We start from the raw sequence: 27,956 nt of genomic DNA on the forward strand, positions 1-27,956 counted from the left end.
GATGCCTTCAGTGAGAATCTACAATGTAAATAGTCATGAAAATAAAGAAAATGCATTGAATGAGAAGGTGCGTCCAAACTTTTGGCCTGTACTGTATGTAAATAAAATAAAATATTAAAATCTTTTTTTCTAGGCCTCGGGGGGTATATAGCCTACTATTACATCCCAATTACTTAAATTATATTTTTAATAAAATCAAAAATATTTAAATCTTTTTCCCCAGCTCTCAGGGGGATATATAGTGTACTGTTACATTACAGTTGCTTAAATTATGTTTTAAAAAAAACCAAAATATTAAAATATATTTTCCAGGTCTCAGGAGGGTATGTAGTGTACTGTTACATCCCAATTACTTAAATTATATAAAAAAATTAATTTAATTTAATTTAAAAAATCAAACTGTCAGGTTTTTTTTTATTTATTTATTTTTAATTTTATTATATAGGCTCTTTGTGTGTTTTGCTTGATAAAATCTGAATTTCTAAAGTAACTACACAATAATTCCCCGTGAAATGTAGTGGAGTACAAGTAGCAGGTGGCATGAAAAGAAAATACTACGTGTATCTCAAATACGTACTCAGGCACAGTACATGTTAATGTAACGTTCAACCACACATTGCTCCACGCACATTATACATATCTTCCTCCTTATGTTTACTGTTTAATAAAGAAATAAAGCTGCCGGGTGCCGTATCAGTGTCAGTGTGCCTGAAGTAGTCCAGTGGAGTCAGGTCATTAGATAAGCGCTCAGAGTGACGTCCAGAAGGTGGGAGCTGTTTCTGAACGTGGCCAACGGGCTGCAGCACTGACTCCACTGCGAGCCTGTCAAACACAACCAACACAGCCGACATGGCGGACTGGGGTGAGAAACTAAAAGTTGGGAAGGATAGCTTTCTGTACATCATCCGCTTGTCTCAGTGTTTGATAAACGATCCGAACACTCCGTTAATTGTCAGACTCGGTCGTTAGATGTGGATTGGCCTAACAAACCTCATGTTGTCGTTTTTACAGACGCTGAGAACTTCGAGCCGGATGAGCCGATCAAAAAGGCGGCAGCGATGGATAAATGGGAAGGCGAAGACGAAGAGGAAGATGTTAAGGTAAATCATCGTGACAAACAGCCGTGGGATTGAAGTTAGCCATCGTGTGACGGGGTTAACGTTGAGCGTGCTGTTAGCCGGGCCGGGTAATGTCAAGCTAACGCCCGACTGAAGCAGTGTTGCCCCCGCTGTGGTGCCATGCTTCAGCGCGGTCTCAGGCTGCCTGTCAATCCTGCCCTCCGAGCCTGTGTTAGCTTCATGCTAGCTAGCTAACGGCTAACTCATGTGGCTCCACCAGCCTGAGTTAGTAACTCCAGTTTAGCTAGCTAACGCTAGGCTAGCTCTCGGTTTTCAGTTGGCGTCACGTTACCACAGTGAATATTAGCATGCCAGTTAACGGTTGTGGATTAATCTAAACGTCTGAAGGCTAATGTTGTTTGTTTGTATCTTGAAACTGACAGTTAGCGATGTAATTCTTAGATAGCCGGGCTAAATTTGGCTAGCTTGATGCTAACCTCATACCGGGCCACTTAGCTAGCAAGCTCGCTAGCTCCCACATCAGCTTGCGTCTGAAAATGAGCTTTAATGTTGTGTAACCTCGACGATATCGTCGTTAAGATAAGTGGGTTGGAGTACCTGTGTGGTTAATAGGTGGTTAGTTTAGACAGTTATCGGATCATTGCTAACGTTGGCTGCGTTAAATGATTATAGGAGATTAGCATTTGTGTCCTGGATTCTCTCAGTTTGAGTTAGGTTCAGCATGAGGCGGCGTTAGCTTGCTAACCAACTTTAGCCACAATCACATGAAATCATCATCTGGGTTGATGACTCAACTCAAGCCAAGAACGAGGCCTAGAACTTTCTGGCTCCACAACAGGCGTGTTGTAGGAAGCTGGTGCTCAGTTGATGCTGCAATACAGGTGGTTATTAGATGAATGTTGACTTGGTTGCTGTCCAGAAACCTCGGATTATTGACCCAGGGGAAAGTGCTGGTAGAGGCCTCTTCAATTGTTCAGTTTTCTGTCACATATGGTGCCCAAACTAAAGGAACTGATGATTTCATGGCATCTGTAATACAATATGTATTCTCACTGTACAAACTGTTGTCTAATTCAGCTAGCAGGGTTAGATGTTTGTGCCACACCAGGGATTAACACAATTAATTTTTGTCTAACATACATTAATTTGTAATCCGAAATGGATTGTATTGAGGCACTGTATTATTAACTATGTTTAAATACAGCAGTGTGCTTGTCAAAGCTCATTGACTAATGTCTGTATCTCTGTCTATAATTGAGTTAGTTGTGAGGTATTGAATTTTGCTCATAAGATAAGTGAATGGGGAACACCTTTAGTTATCGAATGATCATGTGGATATCATATCTCTGACAACTTGCCAGACATTCACATGCATGTTTGAACTTGGTTGTTGGATCAGTCCCCAGCACTAGCAGCTCTACTCTGAGGGAGTGTCAAGTAGGGCTGGTCACCGTCTCATCGTCTATATTATCTTATCACAATATGGAAGATGACACAAAATCGGCTATGAAATAACCATACAGATGTTTTGATGTAGTATTACATGACGAAATTCTTTAAATGTATTAGATTGTGATAGTTTTTAATTACAGCTTGCTGAGATCCATTCATTTGACAACAAAAATTGTAGAGCAATACAATCATATTACAATCACATTTCCCTGAAATTTGTTAAACGAACATATTGAATTATTGCCCATCTTCTGTATCAAGGTCTCTATTGGTCTTGATGGACCTAAACTCACCCAGCATTGCATACTTTTCTTGCTTAGATGTCTATAGACTGTACCTGGTGTTGTGTAGTTGAACTGATTTAGGGTGTGAACCTGCCTTAACTAGGGCCGTCACTGAATATTCTAAATTCAATTATATAATTGAATTGTTTAAAAACAGAATTGTGAAAAAGAAAAAGCAGCACCCCTCAAGCGTGGGCCTATGAGAGAGCTCTCTCTATAGTATAATATAAAATTTTATTCGTTTATTTTATAATGTATAGCTATCGTTTGCCAGTGGAGGTGCTGCACACACTACAATGATACAGAGCAAGGTAAAAATGGGCAAAATGTATTTTTATAGGACATGTTTATGTTGAAATAAATAAACCTATACACAGGGTTCCCCCAGATCCTTCAAGTCATAAAAGGCATTGGCTTCATTAATTTAAAAATAAGGCATTAATTGGTTTTAAAATGTCTTTAATCAATCCTTAAAGTCTTAAAAATGCTAAAACACGGGAAATATGATTTTGCGAATCTTTCTTTTACTGACCTTGCATCGTAAAATTTCAAAATAACTGAAATATTTTACCAAAGGCCTTTTGCATTAATGTCACGCAGATGAGAATAGTGGAACCAGAAACACTTAGCCTATATTTTGCTTGCAGCTGCAATGCTCAGAGCAACCTATACTAGGCAGTGCATATGAGGCTCAGTGTTTTTTACATAGAAAGTTTTTTAATCTTAGCACAATGGGAGTTAAGGCAGTGGAATCTCACATGCAGAGTGTGAAACTCAAATTGCCAAGAAAACTTGCCAGCTAACACCACTTAAGTTCCCAGTTAAGTTCTACCCTCGTCTCTGCCATGCCACAAAAGGTTTTGGGTAAAACTATCCCTCACCCTAAGTGATTGATCTCAGCCTATTTTGTTTGTTGGTTTGTTTCGTTTTTGTTTTTCCTTTAATTTGGTTATTGTAAAATTTGTCTAGAATTTCTTACCAAGTGGCACTGAGAAACTTAAATTTAACATACTTTAAGCTTTAGGAACACTGTATACAAGTAGTTGTATTGGGTTGTACTGACATAATGTGCAGAAATAGGTATTTGAATGGTTCAAACATGCCGGCATTTGTTTTGTTTTTTTTACTTTTTTAAGGAGTAATGGAACGTCATTTCTGGCCAGTTTTGACAGCCCTAGTCTAAAGGCTAATTCAGTGCTTTATTATTAGAACAGTGCCTGTGCTTTTTGTTTATTTGTTTTTTAAAATTTTCTTATTGTATTTTATTTTTTATTTTTTGCGCAGATATGTCTATTTGTAAAATTTTAGGGATGTTTAAAAGGGATGTTTTTCTGTCATTTATCTGATTTGTGTAAGCATGCATTTGTTTGTATTATGTTTATTATTCAATTTATGATGTAAAATTTATTTGTAGCATTAATTGATATTTGTCTCAATTCATGTTTTGTTTTACAAAGTTTGCCTGTGTAACCTTTATAATAACATGGGAACTATCCCACTTTTTTATTCACAGGATAACTGGGATGATGATGAAGAAGATGAAGAGAAAAAGACAGAGATAAAAAAAATGGGTACATATGTATATCCTGTTTCACAAGAATACAATATATTGTATGTTAGTAAGTGGCAAAGTGATCTGCTGTTACTGCAAGTTCACGTGTTTTTCTTTTTCTTTTTTAAATTTCAGAGACAAAGGTTTCTGAAAAGAAAAAGTTGAGTGAGAAGATCAAAGAGAAAGAAAACCGGTTAAAGAAAAAACAACAGGAGCTGAAGGAGAAAGAGATGCAGAGCAGTGTGAGTGTTTTTTCTGACTTTAACCATTCTATATAACTCTCAAACTGTCCTCCTCTCTGTTGTCTCTAATAATGTTTTCAATTTGGCTTTGTGACATGTGTCATTACAGCAAGAAGCGCTCACTCCTGAAGAACAACTCGCAGAGAAGATAAGAGTGAAGAAATTACAGGAGGACGCAGACTTGGAGCTAGCAAAAGATGCTTTTGGTAAGACATGATTAACAAAATAATCTAGTCTTTTTTTATAGTAACAGTTTAATCTTCTACAATTCACACTACTTCCCTTTTTGTATAAATGAAACTGTATAACTTCTGCATACCTTTTTAAAGTAATACTTCACCCACAAAATGACCATTTGTATGCTCAGTTCTTTCCATGCATTTTGCTGAAACCTTACAATTTCAAACTAAACAAAGATTAACTTAACTGTCCTCTGTTCAAAGCCAGACTCCAATTGTAAGGTTATTTTAATGAAAATGCATGTGTTTGGGAAGTACTGAGCATATGACTGGATAAATGAGACTTGGATTACACCTGCAAAAGAACCTTACTATGGAGTCTGGCTTTGAAGAGAGCATAGTAAAGTTTTATTTTCAGTTAAGTCTTAAATTTTAACGTCTCAGCAAATTGAATTTTTAGGATGTACTAAGCATACAGCTAGATAAATAATAATTGAATTAAACTGTGTAAGTTGTGTGAGAGTTTGTAGATGGAAGTTTTAATATAGTGATGCTATTCTTAAATGAGGTCCTGAATGAATCTATGCATCAATATGTTGGCTGTTTTCAGCAGAGGCATGTGAGACAAAGCTTCATTCAGAGATTCAAGGTAACGCAGCATTACAACTTGATAAACAAATGGTCATTTTGTGGGTGAAATGTTCCTTTTAAGAATGTAATTTATATTCATAATGTTTAATTTGGGCTTTGATTGTCTTTATTCCATTGCTCTCTTGGTTGCTTTCACTTTTTACATCAGAATTTGCTCATATACTGGTGTTCAGCTGTGTCATGTATGTAGACTCAGGTTGTGTTCAGGGCCTCCAAAAATAACACTGATACTGGACTTTGAAACTGATACTGATATTTGGGAGTTAAAAACATCTGATAATGATGCATCAGCTGCTCATTTTTTCAAGACTTGTGACCAAGATATACACTGGTTATGTCTTTCAGACAGACTATATAATAGGCCTGTTTCACAGAAGATATTTTGACTTGTCAGAGTAGGAAAAACACAGGTGTAAATAACAAACTGAATGATGGCTGATTTCCATTTGCTGCTTTGATTTCAGGGTCCTGGTATTGTGCATGCTGGCTCACTATCACTCACTGTCTTACTTGAATAGTTAATGTTACTAGTTAAACCTGTGCTTTTCCTACTGTGACAAGTTGAAATGTCGGCTGTAAATAAAGTGTCCATGGTGACGGTGTTTCTAAAAGACTACAAACATATTTTGGCAGTTGCTACTGTCATCTCAGCACCCTTAAAATCCAGCCCAGCTTTACACTCTTGAGCGCTGGTTTTAACACTAGTACCACACTTGGAGGTCCAATATAACTCCATATACAAGTACGGCTTTGTATCTGACTCTGTATGCCCTCATACTGTATTTTTTTAATTTATTTATTTATTTATTTTTTTATCTTGTTTCAGGTGTCAGCAGCACTTCAAACAGTGTCACTGGAATCGACGCCATGTGTCCATCTTCCAAAGAAGACTTCACAGAGTTTGAAAAATTGCTGAAAGAAAAGATATCCCAGTTTGAAAAATCTGTGCATTATTCAAGTTTCTTGGATTCATTGTTTCGGGAACTCTGTATTTCATGTAAGCACAGCACCTCTTAGTTATTTTTTTTTTTTTTTTGAATATTACTTATCCGCTCTTAATGTTTAATGAAAGTAAGCATAATTTTCTTTTTCTCTCTTACAGTGGAAGTAGATGACTTGAAGAAAGTCAGTAATTCCCTGTCAGTCCTACTTAGTGAAAAACAGAAACAAGAAAAAGTAAGTGATTGCAGATACAGTATTTTTTCTGATACATTTTGATCTGTAGTTTACATTCAGAAGGGGGTGCTGTTCACTTAGCACAGTCACCTGATGTGTGCCCATAGTATAAATCAACCGTACTCTGGTAGTTTGTTTGTGAACATTCATGTGGTTTATATAATAAATCTAACAGTCATATTTATTTGTTAAGTCAGGTGTAATATGTACCTGCTAAATTGATTTTAGTTTGTTGCACATTTGAATCAGACTGAGACAGCTGCACGTGTGGTCATATCAAGTATGCATTTTAAAGTGACCTTTATTTGCCTTCACAGCAAAACAAAGGAAAGAAGAAGAAGAAAGGGGTTGTACCTGGAGGCGGATTGAAAGCACAGCTGAGAGACGACCTTGACTATGCAGAGTTTGATGGTGGCTACGCCCAAGACTATGAGGACTTCATGTGACACTGGCTCCATCACCACTGCCCTTTCCCTCTCCCATCCCTCAGAAATGCAGCTGTACCTTCTCATGCTGTCCAGTGCCATCCTGGAAAATCTGAACTATGTGTTGCCCCCTTCATTTTGCTTCAATGACCAGAGGGACTATACCAGGGAGCATCCAGTCTCACCAACTCTTTATGTTCATACATATGGAATTGCCTTTTCTGTCTCATTCAGCCTCAACTCACACACACACACACACACACACATCGTCATGTATTATCTGTTGGGTGACCCAGCTTCAATGGAGAATACATTGTAACTGCTGTTGTCTGAGTTTTGCAGGGCTCGTTTATTAGATGTTGCTCCTGTCAAAATGGCAGATACATTATTGCAGTTACAAGTGAAGTGACATAGAAACAACAAGGTTCTATGCAAATTCTTTAACCAGAATGTCATGTATATATTATAGGTCTCACTTACCTGTGGATGGTTCTCTTACAGGGAAGTATATAGTATCTATAACTCCGGTTGCCAAATTCAAAACAATTATCCATTACATTATTCATCTATCTCTGGAAAGGTTGCATTGTGGGTGATTTTGAGACTGATGCAACATGTAAGTAGTAGTTGTAATTTTACAGAGAGCACATGACATTCACTGTAAGGTAAAAGGGATAGACAAGTATAATAAATGTGACTTTAAAACCTCACAGCCATTCTCTTGATACATCTCTGGAATATCCTTGAAAATGTGGAGCAAAGAGTACTTATAGGTATTTTTTGTGCATGACAAAAGTGTAATTTACTAATTTGATTTCTACTAATGCAGAAAAAGTATGGATCAGGCAAGCGCATTAACTTGCTACGACTGGTCTCCTAATCATTGCTTCTGCAGGCTTGTATCAAGTGTGATGAGGAGCGGGGGCTTATGGGCTTCACCCCACCATGTCTTCATATGGGCTACAGTTAGTTAAAAGGGGCTTATTTCTCCTCTTCTTTTCTAGCAATTGACCAGTTTCAATGTTACATGGACAATTGGATACACACAATGTGGAAGATACAGCATCTGCAGTGTTTTATAAGCATCTAATTTAATAAATCACTGGTCAAAAGGACAAGTTGTGTTTCTGTTCTTGTTTACATCATCAGTGAAAGAAACTTGTGCAGTAACAGCACCCTGATTACTATTTAAGGTATGTAATAAATACTCTATTTACAATTTCAAGTAAATATTTACCACAGTACAGTTGAAAATGTAAGAGAAAAACAAATGTTCTTGACAAGAATCTGCAAGAAATAGGCCTATGGTTAGTATGTGAACAAAAAGTCAAAATGTTTGTATGAGAACATAAAGTCGACGTCTCCACTCCCATCTCCTTTGCAGATGTTAATTTGGTCTCCAGGTAGAATTTCGACCTTTGCTGTTGTCATTTAGCTTGTGGCCGTTGCACGTTTTCCTGTTGGATTTCTGGTGCTGCGTCTGCGGCTGCTGCGGGGTGCATTGGCCCTCTGCCGGCGTCGGTTCTGCCTGCCTTCTCCTCTCACCACACTCGTTAATGTTTGACCTTGAGCAGTCTGCAGGGCCTGGAAGACGCTCTGGCGTGTCACCTCATGATCTCCGCAGGTGAACGTCAGTGCTACACCATCATTGCTCTTCATGACACGAGATGTCCCATCAGAAGTGCCATCAAAGCAACGTCCGAGTGCAATCTCTTTGGCTGTGCGGGGATCCTGGTCTGTCACTGTGTAAATCCCGTAGTTATGGCCAAGTGGGTCAAGAGGTGCCAGCATGGTGAACTCGTTGGTGTCGTTGTTGACGGCTAAGGGCAGGTGGTTGACCAGATACTCTTGAAGCATATTGTTGACGAGATCTCTCTTGCAGCTTCCTTGTGGAATCACCTTCACCAGGGTGCGGTCGACACGCTCCTGATCATACAGCATCCCACTGCACTTGAACTCCAGGCACACAGCTGAAATAGTTCCCTGGTCCATGTCACGGATGCTGCGAGTGTCTCGGAGGCCATACAGCTGGCCTACTGTCTTTGGGTGGGTGCCACCCATGTTGCGGGACCGAACATTGATCTCATGTGGGCTGATGATTTTGACTTTAATGTAGCAGGCCCGGTATTCCATGGGCTTGGGCCACCAGCTCAGGTAGTCCTCTGTCCAGCTCATTGGGTCGTCTTCATTAAACGGCACTGTGTTGTAATCGTAGCGGTCACCTTCTACTCTTGAAAAGCGGAAGTGTGCCGCACTGAACGGGGCCTCCTCACAGTCTCTCAAGTTCTCAAATGCGTACACTGGTCCGTTGCTTTCCTCAGCTGTGTTGGGACTTGGTTTTGCCACATTGATGCTGAATGCAGTCTTCTTCACTCTGGGGTCCTCGTGGTCAGTCCGCCTGTAGTTCAGCTTACCCAGGTAAGGCTGGGGCACTCCAATGAGGTTTGGATTGAGTTTGGGAGCAGAAGACACGGCCTCCAGCTCCTCTCCTCCAAGGTTGGCCATGACATAGGCAGAGTAGGCATCAGCTTTTTGTTCATCGCAGAAGGCAGGAAGACAGGCACCATTGGAGCCGGTGATAACGCTATCAAAACGGCCCCAAGCGCGTGGGTTAGTGGAGTAGCCAGCTGTGGGCTCCATGTTTATAAGACTCACCACAACTCCCTCCACCTGCTCACTGGGCATGAAGCGTTCACTGCGGAAAGCCCTCACTTTCACGTAACACCTGCGGTTCTCTGGGACATCCAGGTTAAAAAGACGTCTTTCTCTGATCTCCATGTTACCAATCAGAAAGGTTCTCTCCTCCCTTTTGCCTCTTTTTTTCTTCTCTACTTGCAGACTTCCCTCCTCCTCCCACAGGCCAGTGTCAGGGTTCAGTGACCACAGCTTCATGATGTCGAGGTGCTCGGACATCTTCACCTGGGCAGAGTCCAGGAACACCTTCACTTCACCTGCGTTCAGGGGCTCATTGTTTTCCTCACCCCTAAAGTCAACTGAGAACATCCCGTAGGTTCTCAGCGGCAGGGTATCTCCTTCATCTCCTACAAAGTTGAGATCACTTTGAGCTGCAGCAGCTGTGGAGACATCTCTGGGGTCAAGGAACGTTACACTGGCATTTACGTTACCCGTGAAGACTTCTCCTTTTTCTGTATAGAAGGAATTGGGAGGAATCTGGATTTGAACCATTGACTCCTGGCCCTCTAACTCCCCAAGCTCCAGAGTGTTGGTTTCTGTAGGGCTAATGGTCACAGGAGCTTTCTTTCTCAGTAGTTTGACCTCATGGTAAACAGCCCCTCCTTTGGGGTTAAATGGGAGTACTTTTGTGGTGTTGACGAATTTCTGCATGTTGTCCACAAAAGTCAGGACTAGCCTCTCTGTGTCTGGAGGAACCTGGATAGAGAATGTTCCTTTGTAGCCTGTGCGGCTGATTCGGACACCGTTCATAAAGACGTGGCCGAACCTCATCGGCTCACCATTGTCTGCAGCAATGGCCCTACCGTGCACAATGGCCTTGGTGTCCACACATTTTTGGCAGCCGCACTCAGTCACCACCATGGTGGGCAATTGGTAACCCCGGCATGTCAGCTGCTTCTCCTCCATCTTTTTGACGCCACAGCAGTAAGCCACTTTGTCTTTGCACCTGATGCCATTGTCCAGCTTTCCAGCACATGTGCTCGAGGGGCACTTGCCCACATCGTAGTAGAAGGAGTCTGTACTGTTTTGGTAGCAGTCATGCGGAAGGCGGATGAGGTGGGATTCAGGTTTGGGATTACACGAATGCTCATCTCTACCTGTGTAAGAGATGTAGAAATCAAAATGTTGATTTTAATATGATCATACTGACATTTTTTTCTTAAGTAGAATACAGTAGTCTACTCAATGTTCACAAAGTCTGTTTAATAAATGTGTAAAGAAATTTATTGAGAACACACCTAAGACTTTGAGTGTAGCTGGTTTGGTCTTGATAGCCCCAGAGGGACCACTTGCTCTGCAGTAGTACTCCCCAGTCAGCTCAAGACGCAGATTTTTTAGGACTAAGGTGCTCTCAGAGTGTTCCTCCAGGAGACTGTTGTTATGAAACCTGTTGGTTCACACAGAAGAAAAAGAATTAGAGTCACTGAATATACTATATTATTCAGACATCAGATGCATCTATTTGACTCAGTAACATTTGCAGACTTTGAGTTTACTGTTGCAAGTCCTACCATTGGTACTTGTCTGGTTGGGGTGTTCCTGCCACTTTGCAGCAGAAGGCAGCAGTTTGTCCCTCCCTCCGGACCTTGCTCTCGGGGTTGCTCAGCACGTGAAGCTTCTCTGGCAAATCACAATTGGAGATAAAATTACATATAAACTGTATGTAGGTAAGGTAATATAAACTTTTTGATTACAAAGGTAATGTAGACTGCAATCCGTAGACATCCACTCTACCTATTCTTTTCAGCTGGACACTGAGGACAGAGGTACGTTCAGTACTGTGGGGCACAACAACGCTAAGGGTGGCATGACCCTGCAGGTTGACCGTCAGGGTGGTGTTGCCGTCAGGGCAGACTCCAGGGATGCGGAAATGCCCATTGTGGTCGGTAAGAGTAAGGAGTTTGCCTGAGCGAAGGATGGTAGCCCCTTCAGCTGTGAGGCCCCCGGCACCACGGACAGAACCCAGCAGGATGTGGTCTTCACACATGCAGGCGTCACACTCAGCATTCACCTTCCCCGTTATACACTGCAGGGAGCAATCTAAAGAGAAGAACAAAATAAGGTCTCCCAGATCTGATGAATAAATAGAGTTGAAGGAGAAGGGTCTGTCTGACAAAACAGGGGCCAGCTCACCTGGTATCGGGCACTCTGCTCCATTGCATGCTTTCCCTTCAACTTTGGGCCCAATGCAGGGCACAGAGCGAGACTGGCAGTTTCTGGAGCGCAGTTGGACCCCCACCTGACCACAGAGGGCAGGGCATGGGCTCCAGTCTGACCATGGACCCCAGGTACCCTGAATGTTCACACTGTTATCTGTCGGAAAAGAGAGAACAAGAGAGAGAGTCAGGCTTTTGAGGTACAAGACTGTATGGTCTTGCTTTTACACTAAGACCAACTTTTGGTGACTGAATGAATATTAAAGGTGTAACGACATGGAACCTTTGGGGCATAGGAAGCGGACCGCGTAGTTAGAGCAGTTGCGGTCAGGACCCTGCTCCTCATTGAGGCACCAGAAGCCCACAGATGGGTCTGCATGGACCGTCTCCCCAGTTTCTCGGGCTGGGACCCATTCAGTGGTTCTGGCTTCGATTGCCCGTGGAGTCTCACACACTCGGGCACGGTAGTAAAAGCGAATGGCCTCCAGCTGCTCGTAGTCTCCACGACCTCCGGGGTGATCAACATTGAACCATGTGGTCCACTCATAGTTGTCTAGATAGAGTACAGAAACATGTTAGGAATGTGACACAAACCGCTAGAGGAAAATGCCACAACGACTACATGTTTGGTTTAAAAGGTTTGGAGTAAAGTTACCATCAGAGCTGAACAGAGACGAGCCTGACTCTCTGTTGTCTGTTCTCCATGGTCCTGCAAGAGACAAATCCAAATGTGTCACTTTCTTTTAACTGTATCTCACATGATTTCTGTACCATGAACTACATCAATATCTGATAATGTACTTTAGTTCTCACTACTTCAAAGTTATGAGATGTATTTAACTCAAACATGAAATCAAACCATTAAATACATGAGATCATTTTGATCTTGATTATAATATTTCTTTATTTATGAGTTCTGATTGTGAAAACCTTAAAAGGAATACTGTACCCACAAAAGGACCAGTTGTACATCAGTTAGTCATGGCGTGTTACCTTGAATTTGTGAAGAAAACTTTGTTTTTCTCACATGCCTCCACGGACAATGCTGAACATATTTATTTATTATTGATTTGGGATCACGTGTAACAACAGCAAAACTATATCAAAACATCTGTTTACAAACTTTCACATAACTTGTGCAGTATATCCCAAGTCTCAATGATCCAGTAATATGCTCCGTACTTACCAAACACATGTATTTTCACTAAAACCTTACCATTTAAAACTGAGCTGAAAGAAAAACTTTTCTGCTCTCTCTTTAAAGCCAGACTTCAGTACTCCAATAAGTTGTTTTTTTTTGTGAAAATGCATCTGTTCAGGAAGTACTGAACATATGACTGAATAAATGTGATTTGGATTATACTGCCAGAGTTGTGTCAGAGTTTGAAAACAGATGTTTTGATATAAGTTCTGCTGGTGTTAAATGTGGACTCCAATCAATCACTAAATCAATATATTTGCCATTTGCCAGGAGGGTACGTGAGAAAAACAATTTTTTTAATATAAATTCGAAGTAACACGGCATGACTAATTGATCTACAAATGGTCCTTTTTGTTGAGTGAAGTATTCCTTTAAGTCTTGTTTGCATGTACTTTTCACATTAGAATTTGCTCATATATTAACTATGTCATGTATGTAGACTCAGGTTGTGTTCGGGGTCTCCAAAAACCTACAAATATAACAGAGTGATAGTGTATTTTTTAGACACTGATATAGATATCTGGGAATTTAAAACATCAGATACATCAGTTGATAGGTCATTTTTTAAAGGGTTGTAACTAAGATACGTACTAGTGCTCTCTGGTGGACAAATGATAATAGGTCTTTGTCACATAAGACATTTTGATGCTTTAGGGAGGAGAATAATAGTAATTGCAGTTGAGCAGTTATGTGCATCTGTAAAATCTGCAAAGTGTAATTAATTTTTAGCTGCCTTACACAGACTTTCTGTCAGTTTTGAGCATAAATGTTGACCAACTGATTGATTGAGAAAACATACTCAGGAAAGATTACAGCAGGGGATAACTGATCTAGAACACATGGCTGCCCACAAGGAGCTGCAAAGAGAAACATACTTTCAGCTGCAGGCCAAGTGTTTTTCTAAAAAAGACAGCTAAAACATATTAACATTCAACATTCCTTGGACTGTGCATCATTTTATCAGCCTGCCTCTCTCATTATTCTCCAACCTTGTATTCCAAGGCACAACTGTTTGCCATTTTGATGTATTTACATCTGCAAATGTCCCAAGATGTGTGTGTGTTTGTAGGGAGTGTGCTGTGTTTTTCACTACCTATGTGCCAGAAACAACACTGGATATTGGTGATTGACCCACCTTGAGCTGTGACAACTGTGGCTGCAGTGATTCCCAGGAGGAGAAGAAGAAGAGGCTTCACCGACATTCTCACACGCTGCCGCTACGCCTGACCCCTGAACTTTCACCTCTCCTAATGTGCGTTTCACAGCAGGAACTCCAAAGAAGATAGAGTCCAGCAGCAGAGCCTCACTGCTGGAAAAATAAAGACAGAAAATGATGAAAAACAAATCTTCAATGCTGCATTTAACAAAATACATTCCTATAGATACCCGAAGATATAAGTCAGAATATTTCTAAAAAATAAATAATTTCAGTTTAAGTGTTTTAACTTTACAAAAGTAAATACAACAATAGCTCACATCTCAAACAAAAATATGTCTTTAAGAACAGATTCCATCATCTTTCTCCTTTAGGGTGAAAAACATGGCCGGACTGAAACCCCCCACTCAGATTACACATCTGTGTTAGCCATCACCATTTGTCACTGGAACGCTCAAACATTTCCGCATCCACTGACGAAACACTGGCTGCACAGTCCAAACACCCACGCACACACAAGGTTTGCATTTGTGCACTTTAGGTAAAAAAAAAAAATCAAAAAATCATACATGACAGACTAATTTGTCACCTTTGCTTTTAAGTTGAATTAACACAAATTATATTGATAAAATAAATACCTGGCAGGTTACAGGCAATATATGAGAGTGCAGCAATTACAATAAAAGCTATTAGCAGAAAAGCAAGTGATCTGATGTAAAGACTCATGTCTGGTGGATGATATTCAAATCACAAATGACAATCAAAATACAGGCTCTGAAATTTAAATGAACTCTTCACTTGTAACTTATTTTAATCTTAAACCACCGAATCAAAGAACCTTTTTTCTGATTACACTTTTAATTATATCCATAACAAGCATCCAGTTGCCTACAAAATTTAAAGTACCCTGCCAGCACATTAATCTGTTTCTTTCTTACCTTTGTGTTGAGTTCACTGTCCTGGTTCTTTCTGTATAAGAATGTCCTTTACTCTTTCCCTCTTTTTTCTTCCTTTATATTTCCCTCTCACATCTCTCTCCCCCTCCTCTTTTCTTCACTCTGGCTCAACTCACTCCTTCACTGTCTCTTTTATACCTCTCTGCCTCCAGCACCCCTCCCTCCTCCTCTCTCGGCAGTGTGCCAAAATGTCTTTTGATTACTCTATTATTCTTAGAATTTGTCACCTTTAATTGTGCGACCGTGACACCTGATGGTAGATGGTGCTCTGTATGAAAAAAGGACTGTCAGGGGGCCTGAGTAACAAATGCTGGTGTTAATAAATCGACACCCCCTTATGCTCTCCTGTGCATGAAGAATGTACAGCCTGATTAAAAAAACAGGCAGTCTGTTATGTCATACTATGACTTTGCTCTGCTCATTTACTTTAAGTGAATCTTTACATTTTTCTTGCTGTAATGTGACATATTTTAGAAATGTTGGGCATGTTTACATTTGTGGCATAAAAATCATAACTTTTGGTTATAAATATATGTATATATTGTATATGTGTTGTCTTACAGGCATCTGACTGTGTTTCCATACCTTGTTATGTAATGTTACTAGACCACCACCATTTGTCTCTGATTAGAGGCCATTCTCCATGTCTGCAATCACACAGAGGAAATCTGACACTAATTTAAGTAACCGCCGCCACAAACCCACAAAACCTCACTTAGCCTCATTATGTAAGTGTGTACAAGCTGCTGTGGTGTTTCAGTGTCAACAGACAGACAGATTGGGAGTTTATAACAATTTAATCTTGTCAGTATAAATAGATAAGTAAGTGAAAGATTATAGAGAAGACACATTGTGGCAGCATAGATTAAAGTCAGTGTTACTATCAGTGTTGGGAGGGTTACTTTTGAAATGCAGTAGGTTACAGATCACTAGTTACCCTGTTATTCTTATTTTTATTGAATCTTTATTTAACCAGGAAGTCCCATTGAGATTGAAAATCTCTTTTACAAGAGAGACCTGGCCGAGGTAGCAGCCAATGAAAACGCATTAAAATGCAACAAATACAACATATAATATATATAATACAAAAATCCACAATGAAACAACTATACAAACATAGTGGCCTCTCAAGAAAAACAAGCACATGTCTCTGTCACCATATTCTTATGATTGGTAACTCTAATTTAATTACATTTGTTTTCCTAAGTAAGTTATAGTTACAGTGACTTCCCAGCACTGGTTTGTCTGCTATCTAAGAGTGTTTTAGTGAGCATACATAACTCGGTAAAACTAAACCTCAAACAAAATGATCACCTCTGCAAACATTCCTACAAAGTCAGATCATTTTAGGCTGAATAATTACCAGTATGTGCCAAACCCCTGTAAACTGTTACTGCATGTCTGTCCTGTAACAGACAAAAGTACGGCTGTCCACATCCCCTTTTTGCTGCTAATTCTTTAATATTGAATATTTGCCAATAATGAGTCTGATTTATTCACATATTTTTTTCCCTCCATAGCTGCACAGTGGACACGTGAGTTTACATTAATATCTGCAGTTTTAAATGATTAATAGCAGAAAAGCTCTACTTTGGGAAAAATAACATGCACAACAGGTTTTCTATAATATTTTCTATGGGGCCTTCATTGTTTTGTTAAAATATCTGTGGAGAGGAGTGTCAGTGAGTATCTGCTGCAGCAAGAAGCTTTCGGAAAACAGGCAGACAACCTCTCTGTTTCAAAAGCATTACCAACATACTGAATACTGACTCCAGGTACACTTTGCATACTGCAGGTACAGTTTGTACAGCTTACAGCTTACTGCTAAATGTTCCTGAAGATACCATGAGCCACAGGAGTGAGGGCGCGGTAGCTGAAACTTGACACAGTTCACACTGAAGTTTTAAAAAACAGTCATCTGGATTGTTTGGGGATTTGGGGAAAGTGTTGGACACCATAACAAAATACTTGAGTGTTTTAATCCTGTGAGTTCCCAGTGTTTTGTTTTATTAAGTCAGTGTATTCTAGAGAAAGAGGCGTGAAGGAAGAAGTATTCATCTCTTTTACTGAAGTAAAAGTAGCAATACCTCAATGTAAAAATACTCCACGCTGCATTTCAACTCTTACTTAAGCAAAAGTACAAAAATACTGGTCTCAAATTATACTTAAAGGAGCGGTGTGTGGGATTTATTGGCATCTAGTGCTGAGGATTTCAGACCTCAACCTGCTGAAACTTCTGTCATGTGCAAAGCCTGAACTCCCTGCTAGCCCAGCACCTGCTAATGACTGCTCACCTTGTTTTCTCTGATAATTTAAGATCCAGACATCCAAGAGGTTTTTACTGGGAGCTGAATCACAATTTAGACTGGAAAAAACACTCAAAAAGTAGCTGTTAGCAATTAGCAGCTAACTCAAAGTAGAAGAACAGTGGTTGTAAATGTCTGCAAATTGGGAAAACAATGAGGTCAGAGGAAGAGATCAGCCGCCGCACAACAGGGATGGTAAATGGTTGTTATTGACACATTATTGCCATTTTTGTTGTTTATAATGAGTTGTTGACGTGTATGTTATATACTGATGACGCTGATGTGTTACATGTTACACACATCATGCCTCTTTTGATTTGGCAATGCCATGATACAATGTATAATCACACACTGGAACACAATGATACTGTTTTCATTTGGATCTGTGTGAAAATGCAAAAAAGGCATAAAGACGGGACTTTGTAGCGGCTCTTTAGCGCAGTCTCTGTGTAAAAAGGGCTTTTAATACTATAGCTGAAGGTGGAGCTCATGTTAATTACTTTATATAGTTGCTGAGTAGCTTGCTAAATAATAATACATTATTATTATTATTATTATTGTTATTGTTATTATTATTATTAACTATTATATTAGCTGATGTATATTTTGTATTAATAATCTTAATCTTAAAATTATGTAGTAACTAAAGCTTTGAAATAAATGTAGTGGAGCAAAAAACATGACCATGGCCTCCAAAATGTTTTGGAGTAGGACTAGATGTATAAAGTTGCATTCATTTTCTGTAACCGCTTATCCTGTTTGGGGTCGTGGGAGGGCTGGAGCCTATCCCAGCTGACATTGGGTGAGTGGTGGGGTCGCAGACAACCATTCACGCTCACATTCACACCTACAGCCAATTTAGAGTCACCAATTAACCTGTATGTCTTTGAACTGTGGGAGGAAAGCTGGAGTACCCGCAGAAAACCCACGCTGACACGGGGAGAACATACAGACTCCGCACAGAAGGGCTCCCTCACTCCAGGTTTGAACAAGGAACCTTCTTCCTGTAAGGCGAAAATGCTAACCACTGCACCGCTGTGCTGCCATTAAGTAGCATAAATTGGAAGTACTCAAGTAAAGTACAAGTACCTACAAGTGCACTTAAGTGCAGTATTTAAATAAATGTACTTAGTTACATTCCAACACTGAGGGAGACAGAGAGAAGAAGGGGTGCAGCAGATTCTAAAAGTACACTTGTGTCAGTCATGTCTGTCAGAGATCCTGTCAAGTCGTCAGTGTCTGTTGTTTTTCCACACAGCATTCATTAGCTGACCTCATCCTGTTAATTACAAGGCAAAGAAGGCCTAACAGAGGAGGAACACACCCTGGTCCTGGTCCTCAGTCTTTCCAGTCTTCTTCAACTTCCAGGACAGGTGAGGGGACAAATGACTGGTGTCTGCAGCAAAGGTTACATAAAGTACATCATACTTGTAGTGCATGGAGACAGTGCTGTCCTCAGAGGAAAAACAATTTTGTTTAACAAGCACAACCTTACTTCATGTTTACCGTCCACCAATTACTGTGTTTAAGTGGTAATATCAGGAGGCAGTTAAGGAAGGGCCAAAGCAATGCTCCACGGAAATCACATACTAAATCCTCAGTTCAGTTTTTTTCACTACACCAGAAGACAAACTGATGGAAAAACACTCACATATGCTGCTGTATTCATATTACATGCTTGTGTGGAATGCAAATGTTTTCATTAACATGGTGGAGTGAGTTTGGCAGACTTTGGTCCTGATATCTGAACTGCACAGCGGCGTTTACCATCCTCAGATTTTTATTCTACATCAAGTGAATTCTTTGTGAAATACATCAATATGGCCAATATTAACATAAATCATACATTCATCCACCAGCTTACGCTGCATAAACTCCAGATGTCAGATTCTTTACGTGTCTCATCACTTCCAGCCAGAGAGGACAGCAGCTTTCGACAGCAGCAAATTTTTCTAATATTTACGAGCCGTTCAGTGAGGACGACTCTGTGCCACGTTTCTGCTCCTCAAAGGACTTTATGTCTTTGTTTAGAGAAGGAGGACGGAGGTGGTGGGTGATGATGATGTGAGGACAGGAAAGTGAGAGAAGTGAGAGATTGGACACGCAAACACAAAACACTTGGTTGCCAGGGCGACAGGAGAGGACACGGTCTACTTTCTAACACCCTGGATCCAGACAGGTAAATGACGCTGGGTGAAGTCTGTGGAATTACATCAAAGATGGAAGATTTTATGAAAGAGATTTTTATTAGTTTCCTATTTTGGCTATGCTTTAAACAAGCTGCACTGTGACATGTTAAAGGTTTGTCTGTCATCAAGCTCAACCTCTGGTAGCATCTGTCATCATCGGTAAACAAAAACATGAACCTTATTTTCAGGTAAGAATAAACTCAAACATAGTTATGCATGTTATATACCGCTGCCAACAGATGCCCCTAAATCCTACACACTGTACCTTTAATTTCCTGTGATGTTTGTGTTTGACACAGCAGAGTGTTTTATCACATGTGGAGGACACCTGCCAATCACATTAACCGGGGAGGCGGGCCACGTTCCTTCATGATAATGAAGATATACAGTAGGTTCTTCCTGGTGGCTACACACAATTGTTGTGTGAGCTCAGAATAAAAACAAAAAATAAAAACAACATCTTGACCTGACACGCTAACAATTACCAAGCTGAGTCAATCCCCGGAGAGAGGCTGTAAAACCAGAAACAGAGGCAGTTTGCTGAACTACAGCCACAACAAGATGTGACTACACCGACTAACGTCTGCTGGAGCCAGAATGCAGAATAGGTCGCATTAAGATGTCTCATGACAAGATAACTGTAAAAGTTTCAGGCTTTTAATTAAATTCTTTGACCTGCAATTATCCAAATACATGATGCAAGCAACAGTTTTAACTCCATATCCACCTTATTCCTGAGGGCACTAATGTAGAAATGATTATGTGTGCAACTTCCCATCAGATAGCGGAAGTAGCAGTAAGCTAGTTAGTCCCATAGACTGTCTGTGGGGAAACTGCCCATTGGTTCGACATCCCATTGTTCCGACCATATTAAACTCATTGTTCCGAAGTCCCGTTGTTCTGAAATCATCATGATGCCCTGTGGTTAAGGTCTGGTTAGGTTTAAGCACAAAAACCATTTGGTTAGGGTCAGGAAAAGATCATGGTGTGGGTTAAAATGAAAAAGAAAGTTGTCAAACACATAAGCTGTGAGCCTGCTTCGCCTCAAGCCTTTCCCAGCTGACCCAGAGCCAGTTGCGGTGCACCATCAAGGTAGAAATACGTCCACCGGGAGCCGTTCAGCACCATGGAACGTCCGACTAATGGGATGTCGGACCAATGACATGGACCCGACTGTGGTTAGTCCCGGCGACTACTCTTGGTGGCTAACCGCCAATGCTGGTTCTTTTCGAAAGTAATTTACCTTCAGTTTAGCAAATACTAATTTATTTTTTAACAAATATTAACTTAGCATTTTCTAAAATGTCTTCGCGGAGCTGCGGTACCTGTTGCACTGTCAGCGTCTGTAACGACTAACAACCAGTCGAAGCTAAATTTTTGTCTTCAGCAACTGTGTGTTGAATCTGCAACCAGAACAAAAAGGGATTGTTCCTGTTGCCAAAGGTACCGTTGATATGAGAAGTTAAAACACAAGCACTTCACGAGACATAGTGAAATAGTATTAAATCAGAATTAGCAGAAGAGAATGACACCTAGACTGACAGGTCCGTCATACAACGTCAGTACATGATATCCCTGTCTTTCCTCGTCTGACTTCATTCTCAACCTACATTAGAAAATCGCTCGTTATAAAATAAATTCAGCAACATACCTTAAAAATATGTATTAAGTTAGTAGGGTTGAAAATGTGTTACTGATTTACCAAACTTCCTGTCTATCATATTCTTTTTTGTACTAATTTATATTACTATTACTGAAGTCTGCTGCTAAATTCAGCTTCATGTTTCGCTCAGAAAAGTTTTTAATAAATCAGAAGTTAAAAAAACGTGTAAACTGCGTCGTTAACGCAGACGAGCAGAGGATTAGCTGAGAAACATCACATTTATTCGCTTTACATGGAGCTACAGTTAATACTGAATTATGTTAAATGTTTGCTGAATGTGTTAGTGACTCTTAACAAGTCATCATAAATCATAAAGCATCAGGTATACTAGGTTGAAAAGTAAAAAAAAAGACAATGCTTTGAGATCGCCGGTTCAACACCAGAAGTTGCACACATAATTCGCGCAAGGTATCATGGGGGCTAGGGATAAATTGGATAGCTTCTAATCTAAGAACATGCATCTGTAATGTGTAATGGGTTTCAATGAATACTTCCATTTATAGTTCTTTTCCACAGAGTACTTCTACAATGTGGTATTGCTACTTTTACTGAAGGATCTGAGTACGTCTTCCACCTCTGCAGTCAACTACTGATTAAAAGTAATCGTTAATAGGTTTAAACCTGACAGTGCCAATATGTTGTAGTCAGTAAATGATGAATGACGGTATCTAAGTGAAACCTTAACAACAATCTGCCAGTGTTGCAATGTAGCCCTTGAGATTTTTCTCATGGGGCGCTCTGTGTTCCAAACTCATTTTTATTTTCAATGAGAAAACCTCTCCTGGTGATAGAGGAGGTCTGTTTTCATCAGAGATGTAATTCTTGCACACTGAAAAATGACGTCCTTCCCCAAAAGTCAAACGTGTTGACTTCTAAATGTCTTAACAATTTCCTTGAATCTGAATGACTCTTTCCTCCCCCTGAACTCACCTAAAGGAAGTGGAGTGCTCTCTCTCTCTCCCTCTGTGTGATGCCGGGCCCCTAATGACAGTAGCAGAAGTTGCTCTGCATACTTTCACTGGTAGAGTCATTAAAGGGACCAACACCACCCCCCCGGAGTGCTCTCTGCCTAACCTCCGTCTCCTCTCTGTCCTGGAAATATTTCACAAAGCTTGGTGTCTGTCTCAGCTACAGGAGTCTTCCCTGTTTAACCAGTAGTCACCAGTACACTGTATGCCCTTTGTGTTTCTGCTCTGCAGCTCTACATGTTAAAGGATAGGTTCACTTTTTTTTAAAATAGTGCTCACATGACCATTTATACATTTAAAAGAGTTATCAGTTGCACAAAATTCGCAGATCACCTAAAGCTAATATGAGGCTTCAGCAGTCTGAGAAAGGGCCTTGAAACATGCTTTGTTTTTGTACCTGCAAATCCATTGTTGTCAGTGTAGAGGAGTGAAAGTCGTGCTCAAAAGTGAGAGCAACCGACGGCTGCACCCTGAGATTCAGAGTTCAACTTCTGGAACACACCAACCTGCATCACATCATGTGACATGTGACGAACAATACTTGAATGCAAACTTAAAAAACAACACCTGGCGGACCATCAGCCCCAAGGTTAGTCTTTCTACTGTTACGGCCACTTAGCAACAGAGGGTGCAACCTGCCTCTGCACTGGCACAAGTAGCACCCAGTGTCTGACCTCGCATTTTTCAGGAAGTAAAAGATATGGCATGTTTATAAGCTGTTAGACAATCAAGTGAAGTATGAAATTCCCCCTTTGTGTTTCTCTTTTCACACTGAAACGACTGAAAATGTACCCACTTGCTTTGCCCTACTCAGACTCCTGAAGATTCACATTTCTTTAAAGTAAATGTTGTAATATTTGCAAAGAATGACGACTGTGGATTTTCTCTCCCGTCTCTTTCATTAAAGTTGCATTAGGAAGGGTTCACTTCACAAATCACAACCAGAGAGGAGGAACAATCACAGCAAGCAGAAACTCTTTCAGTGTACATGTGAGTATCACATTAAGATAGGATTGGGAAAAAACGTGGGGCTGCAACTAATGATTGTTTTCATCCTCGATTAATCTGACATGTAGTTTCTGTATCGATTGACTAATTGTTATGTTAGAAAAACAGCCGCCGAATAATTACTTATCACTGATCAACTAATCATTTCAGATCTACAAAACGGTTACACATCCTTTCATTTATAGTAACTAGTCCATACCCATTGAGTGCACAGTTGCCCACATACAGTTTCACATGGTGTGTGTTTGGGATACAGGTCATAGGAAATTGCAGATTAAATAGTCAACTGAACCCATTAAGAAGAGCAATGTATTCAGACAGAGTTTTTGGAAATTTGATGGTACGATTGCTTTATTGAAAGTACAGTAGTACCATTGCCAATAGTGGGAGAGTTAGTGGGCTAAAACTGTACATTAGTAGTTGAGGTAGCACGTTGAAAGGCAGATAGTTAAAGTGTTTAAATATTGTATTGACTTATAAATGGGGTGCACTGGTAGTTCACATGGGAAAGGTGCAGCTAGCCCTTGTTGCAGCAGCATACCATACCATACCATGACTTAGTCATACTGAAAATTAGAAAAACCCCCCAGAATATTCAGCCACAGGGGGAGCCACAGCGATCGGTCGCATTTTAGCCATTTTTTTTCTGTTGTTATAGCGCCACCCAGTTGCCAATTAGAGTTAAATTTCTCCAGTCACCTTGAGGCGTCCTGTTCTACATATGTACCAACTTTAGTAAAAATCGATATGGCGGTTAGGCCTAGATAAGAAATTAGCTCTCTAGTGCCCTTGTTTTGTTTGATGGGGTCAATAATGGAGGGGTCCCCTCAGATTATGTGTGGTCATATGCCTACAAAGTTGCGTGGTGATCGGTGAAACCCTTGAGATGTTATACACCTTTATGTGATGAGCCACGCCCTCTGCAATATTCATTGCCTTATAGAAGCTCAGTTTTAGTAAGTTTACTAACTTTTGCCAAGAGGGAACTTTAGATATTGGTCCCTACATTATGTTCACCGAGTTTCACGCAGATCGGTCAAACTTCCTAAGAAGAGATTGATTTTTGCTCCTCACGAGGAGAGGCATCTCTGTGCAAAGTTTCATGTCTCTACGACATACGGGGCATGAGATATGCCCATTCAAAGTTTGCTAGTTCAATCGGTTGCTATAGCGCCCCCCTTTGGCCAATTGATGTAATATTGCTTCATTCGCATCCTCCCATGACCCTCTACCACTGTGCCAAATTTCACATGGATTGACCAAGTCAGTGAGGAGAAAAACGTGGAACAGACAAACAGACACGCAGACACGCAGACACACAGACACACAGACAGAGTTTTCATCATTATGTAGTAAGATATAGTAAGATAGTAAGATAAGTATTTTCACTTGACAACAGCACATTAAGGATAATGTCAAGTTTGTATCCACTATCAGTGCTCTGGATTAAGTAGTACTTAAGTAATACTTAAATTTAGAACACAGCCTATCAAATATGTTTGGTTGTGATTTCAACATCTTATAATTAGACTGGGCTGTATTACTCACAGTCAAAGCCAATAAAATAAAATTGGTTGTGTTCCTGTCTCAGTGGGGGTAATGTTGCAGATTAAAGATGGGACACTGTGTCCCGGAGAGAGGTGCGTATTTAAAGTATGAGTCGATAAACCACAGAGGAAGTCTGCGACACAAACAGGCCAAACACACTGTTGTTTGACATCTGATGATTAAAATATTTCAGGTTAGACGTTGTGTTTTAGTGATGTTATGGCTGTGGGGATTTGAATTCATCGCCACAGCTGCCTGTGCAAGCCTTCTAAAAAACACATCAAACATGTATTGATATTTGCTAGGTTCTCAACATAACTAGGACATTATAAACTTTAGGCCATAGGTGAAGGTGGGTCCACTCCATTTCAGTGTGCCGGTGCATTGCTCAACACATAACAGCGAGGGCTGGAAAAGCTGTGAAAATGGAGTGTAATCTGTCAGCCAGTGGCAGCAACCATGTAACTGTCAGCTGACAAAACAAAATCAATGTCACCCTACAGGGCAAAAGCCACGGCTGCTTTTCTTGTTGACAAGTAATTGCCTGCATGGACAGTTATGTTCACAAAATGATTTTATGTAAGTCCGAATGACATTCATCAATTCTCTGGCTCATCAGTCTCCCTTGGCTTGTCTGTGTTTGTATGAGCCATGTGGTTGTGAAGTTTACGCCGCTCTTGCTGCTATAGTTTAGCTGTGGATCCGACTAGGGCTGCCCCCTAATAGTCGACCAAACATCAGTAATTAGTCGGCAAGATTTCATTGGTCGCTTAGTCGCAGAAAAAAAAACCCAAACAAACGTGAAACTCTATTAGGAGCTGCGCCTTGTCAGAATAAATCAAAACCTATATGACTGGACCATGTGGGACTTTACATCTGTCCCACGGACGATAGGCCTACACACTTATAAACAGCACCTGGAAGAAGATCAGCTCTGCACTCAGGATTTCAGGTACATAGGCTATACAGTGCTTGTTAAGGTTGCTTAGCAACCTCAGACGCAACCTGCCACCGCGCTCCTGAAAGCTGGCACAAAAAAGGCACATGAGTAGCGCCCAGTTTTCCAGGTGGTTAAAGACATGGCATGTGTACGGCCCCTAATTTCCAGGGCTGGTACCTGCGGTTATTCCACAGGCTAGTTAATAACATGTCGGGCAGGAAATCCAAAGTGTGGGATCATTTTGAGAAGGTGAAGGACGAACCCAAGGTGATATGTAAATTCATCTTCATTGGTCGACTACAAACATGACGTATCATCTGAAACATGAAAGTAGCTACATGCCCATTAGCCACTTAGCACAATCATTACTGCTTTGCCGACAGCGTCATTAACAGGCGGCTCGCTCAGTGTGTGACGTGCACTTGTAGATAAAATATAGGCCTATATTAATGAAGGTTCATTAGTACGGTTTTGTATTTCTCTGTAATGTAGCATAGTGTTAACAATGTTACTGATACTATTCTTTCTCACACCTTCAACTCAAACCATTGTGTTGCCCCGCCCAAAATATATAATTTAACAACTAAATTAACATAATAAACATGCGGGTGACTAGTCGACTAATGGCCCTTAAATGACGACTACTGGTCAACTAGGAATATTCTCAAACGGGGGCAGCCCCAGATCTGGCATATCTGCTGGCTTCGATCATTCTGATAAACTCCAGTAAAGGAGGTTAAACTACAAAAAAAAATCTCGAACAGTAATACATTTTATCTTTAACCTACTAATTGTTTTTCGGCCACTAGAGATCAGTAGACATAAGGTGTCAATACAACTTTGAAACTGATTTGGCAAACTTTGGCAGTTCTAGAGCAACATTACCATTCATCTATGGTCGTGTTTGTGTCCACCTGGTGATTGTATTTCCACTATTAAGTCCCGAGGGAAATATCTGGCTCTTAAGCAGCTAAATGCTCCACTGTGTTCACCAGCGAGTTACCAAATGTATGAAGTTACTTGGAGGGTAAGATGATAAACCACAATTAAATCATGACATAACCAATGACACAACTGTGGTAGTGTTTTGGATGGAGAAAGTAGGTTTATCTTACACATGACCAGTTTTGCATTTGTGCAGAAAATAAACACTGCTTATCTAACAAATCTCTGACAATCAACTTAACGATTCTTAGTCACAGAGAAAATCAAGAGAAAGAAAACATCTGTATAATGTAACACTAAACCCATTATCATTATCAAACATGACCAAAGTGCAAACTTATGTCCACTTACACGGCTGTAAAGATTCTGCACATTAACCTGGCTACAAGCAGAGGGAGAGAGGACATGTGTTTTTCTGCTGACGCATTATGGAGAGCACATGTAAAGGTTATGGCACCTCCTTCATGTTTTCTGGCCGGCTCCAGCTCAGTAAAGCATGAAGACATGCAGAATTAGGGGCTAGATTAGAAACATGTGTAGCTGACCTGGAAGACTGATGATGTGCGCTGAAGGAGGTCGTCCATTTTCCTCTTGGACAGTGTTTTGGAGACGTTTGGAGACCCCGGCACGAAAGATCTGGAAGAGGAGGAGATTTGAGCTAGGGCAGAACAAACAGAACATTTTCCCTCCAAAACCCCTTTAGTCCCCACATTGTTTTAACTCTAAATTTACTCATGTGCACTCTTTATAACAAAGGCCTTAAATCGCATCTCAGTTTCAAAACAAAGTGTTAGTTCAGCAAATCTAGTAGCACATCTGAAAACTGATCTGCTGAACAAGTCTCACAAATCCCAGTTCCCCCCACAGCCCCTGCTCTACAAATAACACAGTGATGTTGTAGCATAGTCTGTTCTCATGTCTGTTTATGTACTTTTACATTACTGTTTCAGCTGATGTTTGGACTCAAGACTAAACAACAGGGCAGGAAGAAATAAAGTGAGGTTTACTGGATTAAAGGCAGAAGTCAGCAGCATGGCAGGCAGTCAGCAGAGGCAAACAAATCCAAAAACTGTGCAGGGAATAAGAGATGACGACAGACTGACAAACAGAGGCCCAGTGTTGGTGGGCAGGTATATATACTGAGAGGCTGATTAGGGGGAATGAGCAGCAGGTGTGCAGACAGGTA

The 27,956-nt window shown here is 40.5% G+C and overlaps 2 protein-coding genes across 3 annotated transcripts; one reads left to right on the forward strand and one right to left on the reverse strand.

The window, feature by feature from the left end:
* Positions 1 to 704: 704 nt before the first annotated feature.
* On the forward strand, positions 705 to 8,158 carry eif3jb (eukaryotic translation initiation factor 3, subunit Jb). Its single transcript, XM_049600050.1, has 8 exons — positions 705 to 862; positions 1,012 to 1,100; positions 4,329 to 4,386; positions 4,503 to 4,609; positions 4,719 to 4,815; positions 6,266 to 6,436; positions 6,542 to 6,615; positions 6,933 to 8,158. The coding sequence occupies exons 1-8, from the start codon at positions 850 to 852 to the stop codon at positions 7,059 to 7,061; spliced, it is 738 nt and encodes a 245-aa protein (XP_049456007.1). The 5' UTR covers positions 705 to 849; the 3' UTR covers positions 7,062 to 8,158.
* Positions 7,966 to 27,908, reverse strand: LOC125903240 (cartilage intermediate layer protein, nucleotide pyrophosphohydrolase). Of its 2 annotated transcripts, XM_049600035.1 has the most exons (10): positions 27,778 to 27,908; positions 27,316 to 27,406; positions 14,227 to 14,397; positions 12,546 to 12,599; positions 12,174 to 12,443; positions 11,868 to 12,047; positions 11,469 to 11,774; positions 11,246 to 11,354; positions 10,973 to 11,121; positions 7,966 to 10,831 (listed from the first exon to the last, which is right to left on the reverse strand). In XM_049600035.1, exons 3-10 carry the CDS (start codon positions 14,291 to 14,293, stop codon positions 8,472 to 8,474), a joined length of 3,495 nt encoding a protein of 1,164 aa, XP_049455992.1. In that variant the 5' UTR covers positions 14,294 to 14,397; positions 27,316 to 27,406; positions 27,778 to 27,908; the 3' UTR covers positions 7,966 to 8,471. The 2 variants fall into 2 exon arrangements, with proteins under 2 accessions (XP_049455992.1, XP_049455997.1); XM_049600040.1 differs by lacking the exons at positions 27,316 to 27,406; positions 27,778 to 27,908 and adding an exon at positions 15,186 to 15,299 and having other exon boundaries at positions 14,227 to 14,400.
* Positions 27,909 to 27,956: the final 48 nt, after the last annotated feature.

This window comes from Epinephelus fuscoguttatus, linkage group LG2 (genome assembly GCF_011397635.1).
Source record: "Epinephelus fuscoguttatus linkage group LG2, E.fuscoguttatus.final_Chr_v1".
NCBI classification, from domain to species: Eukaryota; Metazoa; Chordata; class Actinopteri; order Perciformes; family Serranidae; genus Epinephelus; species Epinephelus fuscoguttatus.

Coding starts and splice junctions, on each gene's coding strand:
- LOC125903240 (XM_049600035.1), bottom strand. CDS start 14,293: ATGTCGGTGAAGCCTCTTCTTCTTCTCCTCCTGGGAATCACTGCAGCC. Junction 12,600..14,226: donor CACAGTTGTCACAGCTCAAG/GTGGGTCAATCA, acceptor TGTCTCTTGCAG/GACCATGGAGAACAGACAAC. Junction 11,355..11,468: donor TGTCCAGCTGAAAAGAATAG/GTAGAGTGGATG, acceptor GTGATTTGCCAG/AGAAGCTTCACGTGCTGAGC.
- eif3jb (XM_049600050.1), top strand. Junction 1,101..4,328: donor ACGAAGAGGAAGATGTTAAG/GTAAATCATCGT, acceptor TTTTATTCACAG/GATAACTGGGATGATGATGA. Junction 6,616..6,932: donor AAAAACAGAAACAAGAAAAA/GTAAGTGATTGC, acceptor TTGCCTTCACAG/CAAAACAAAGGAAAGAAGAA.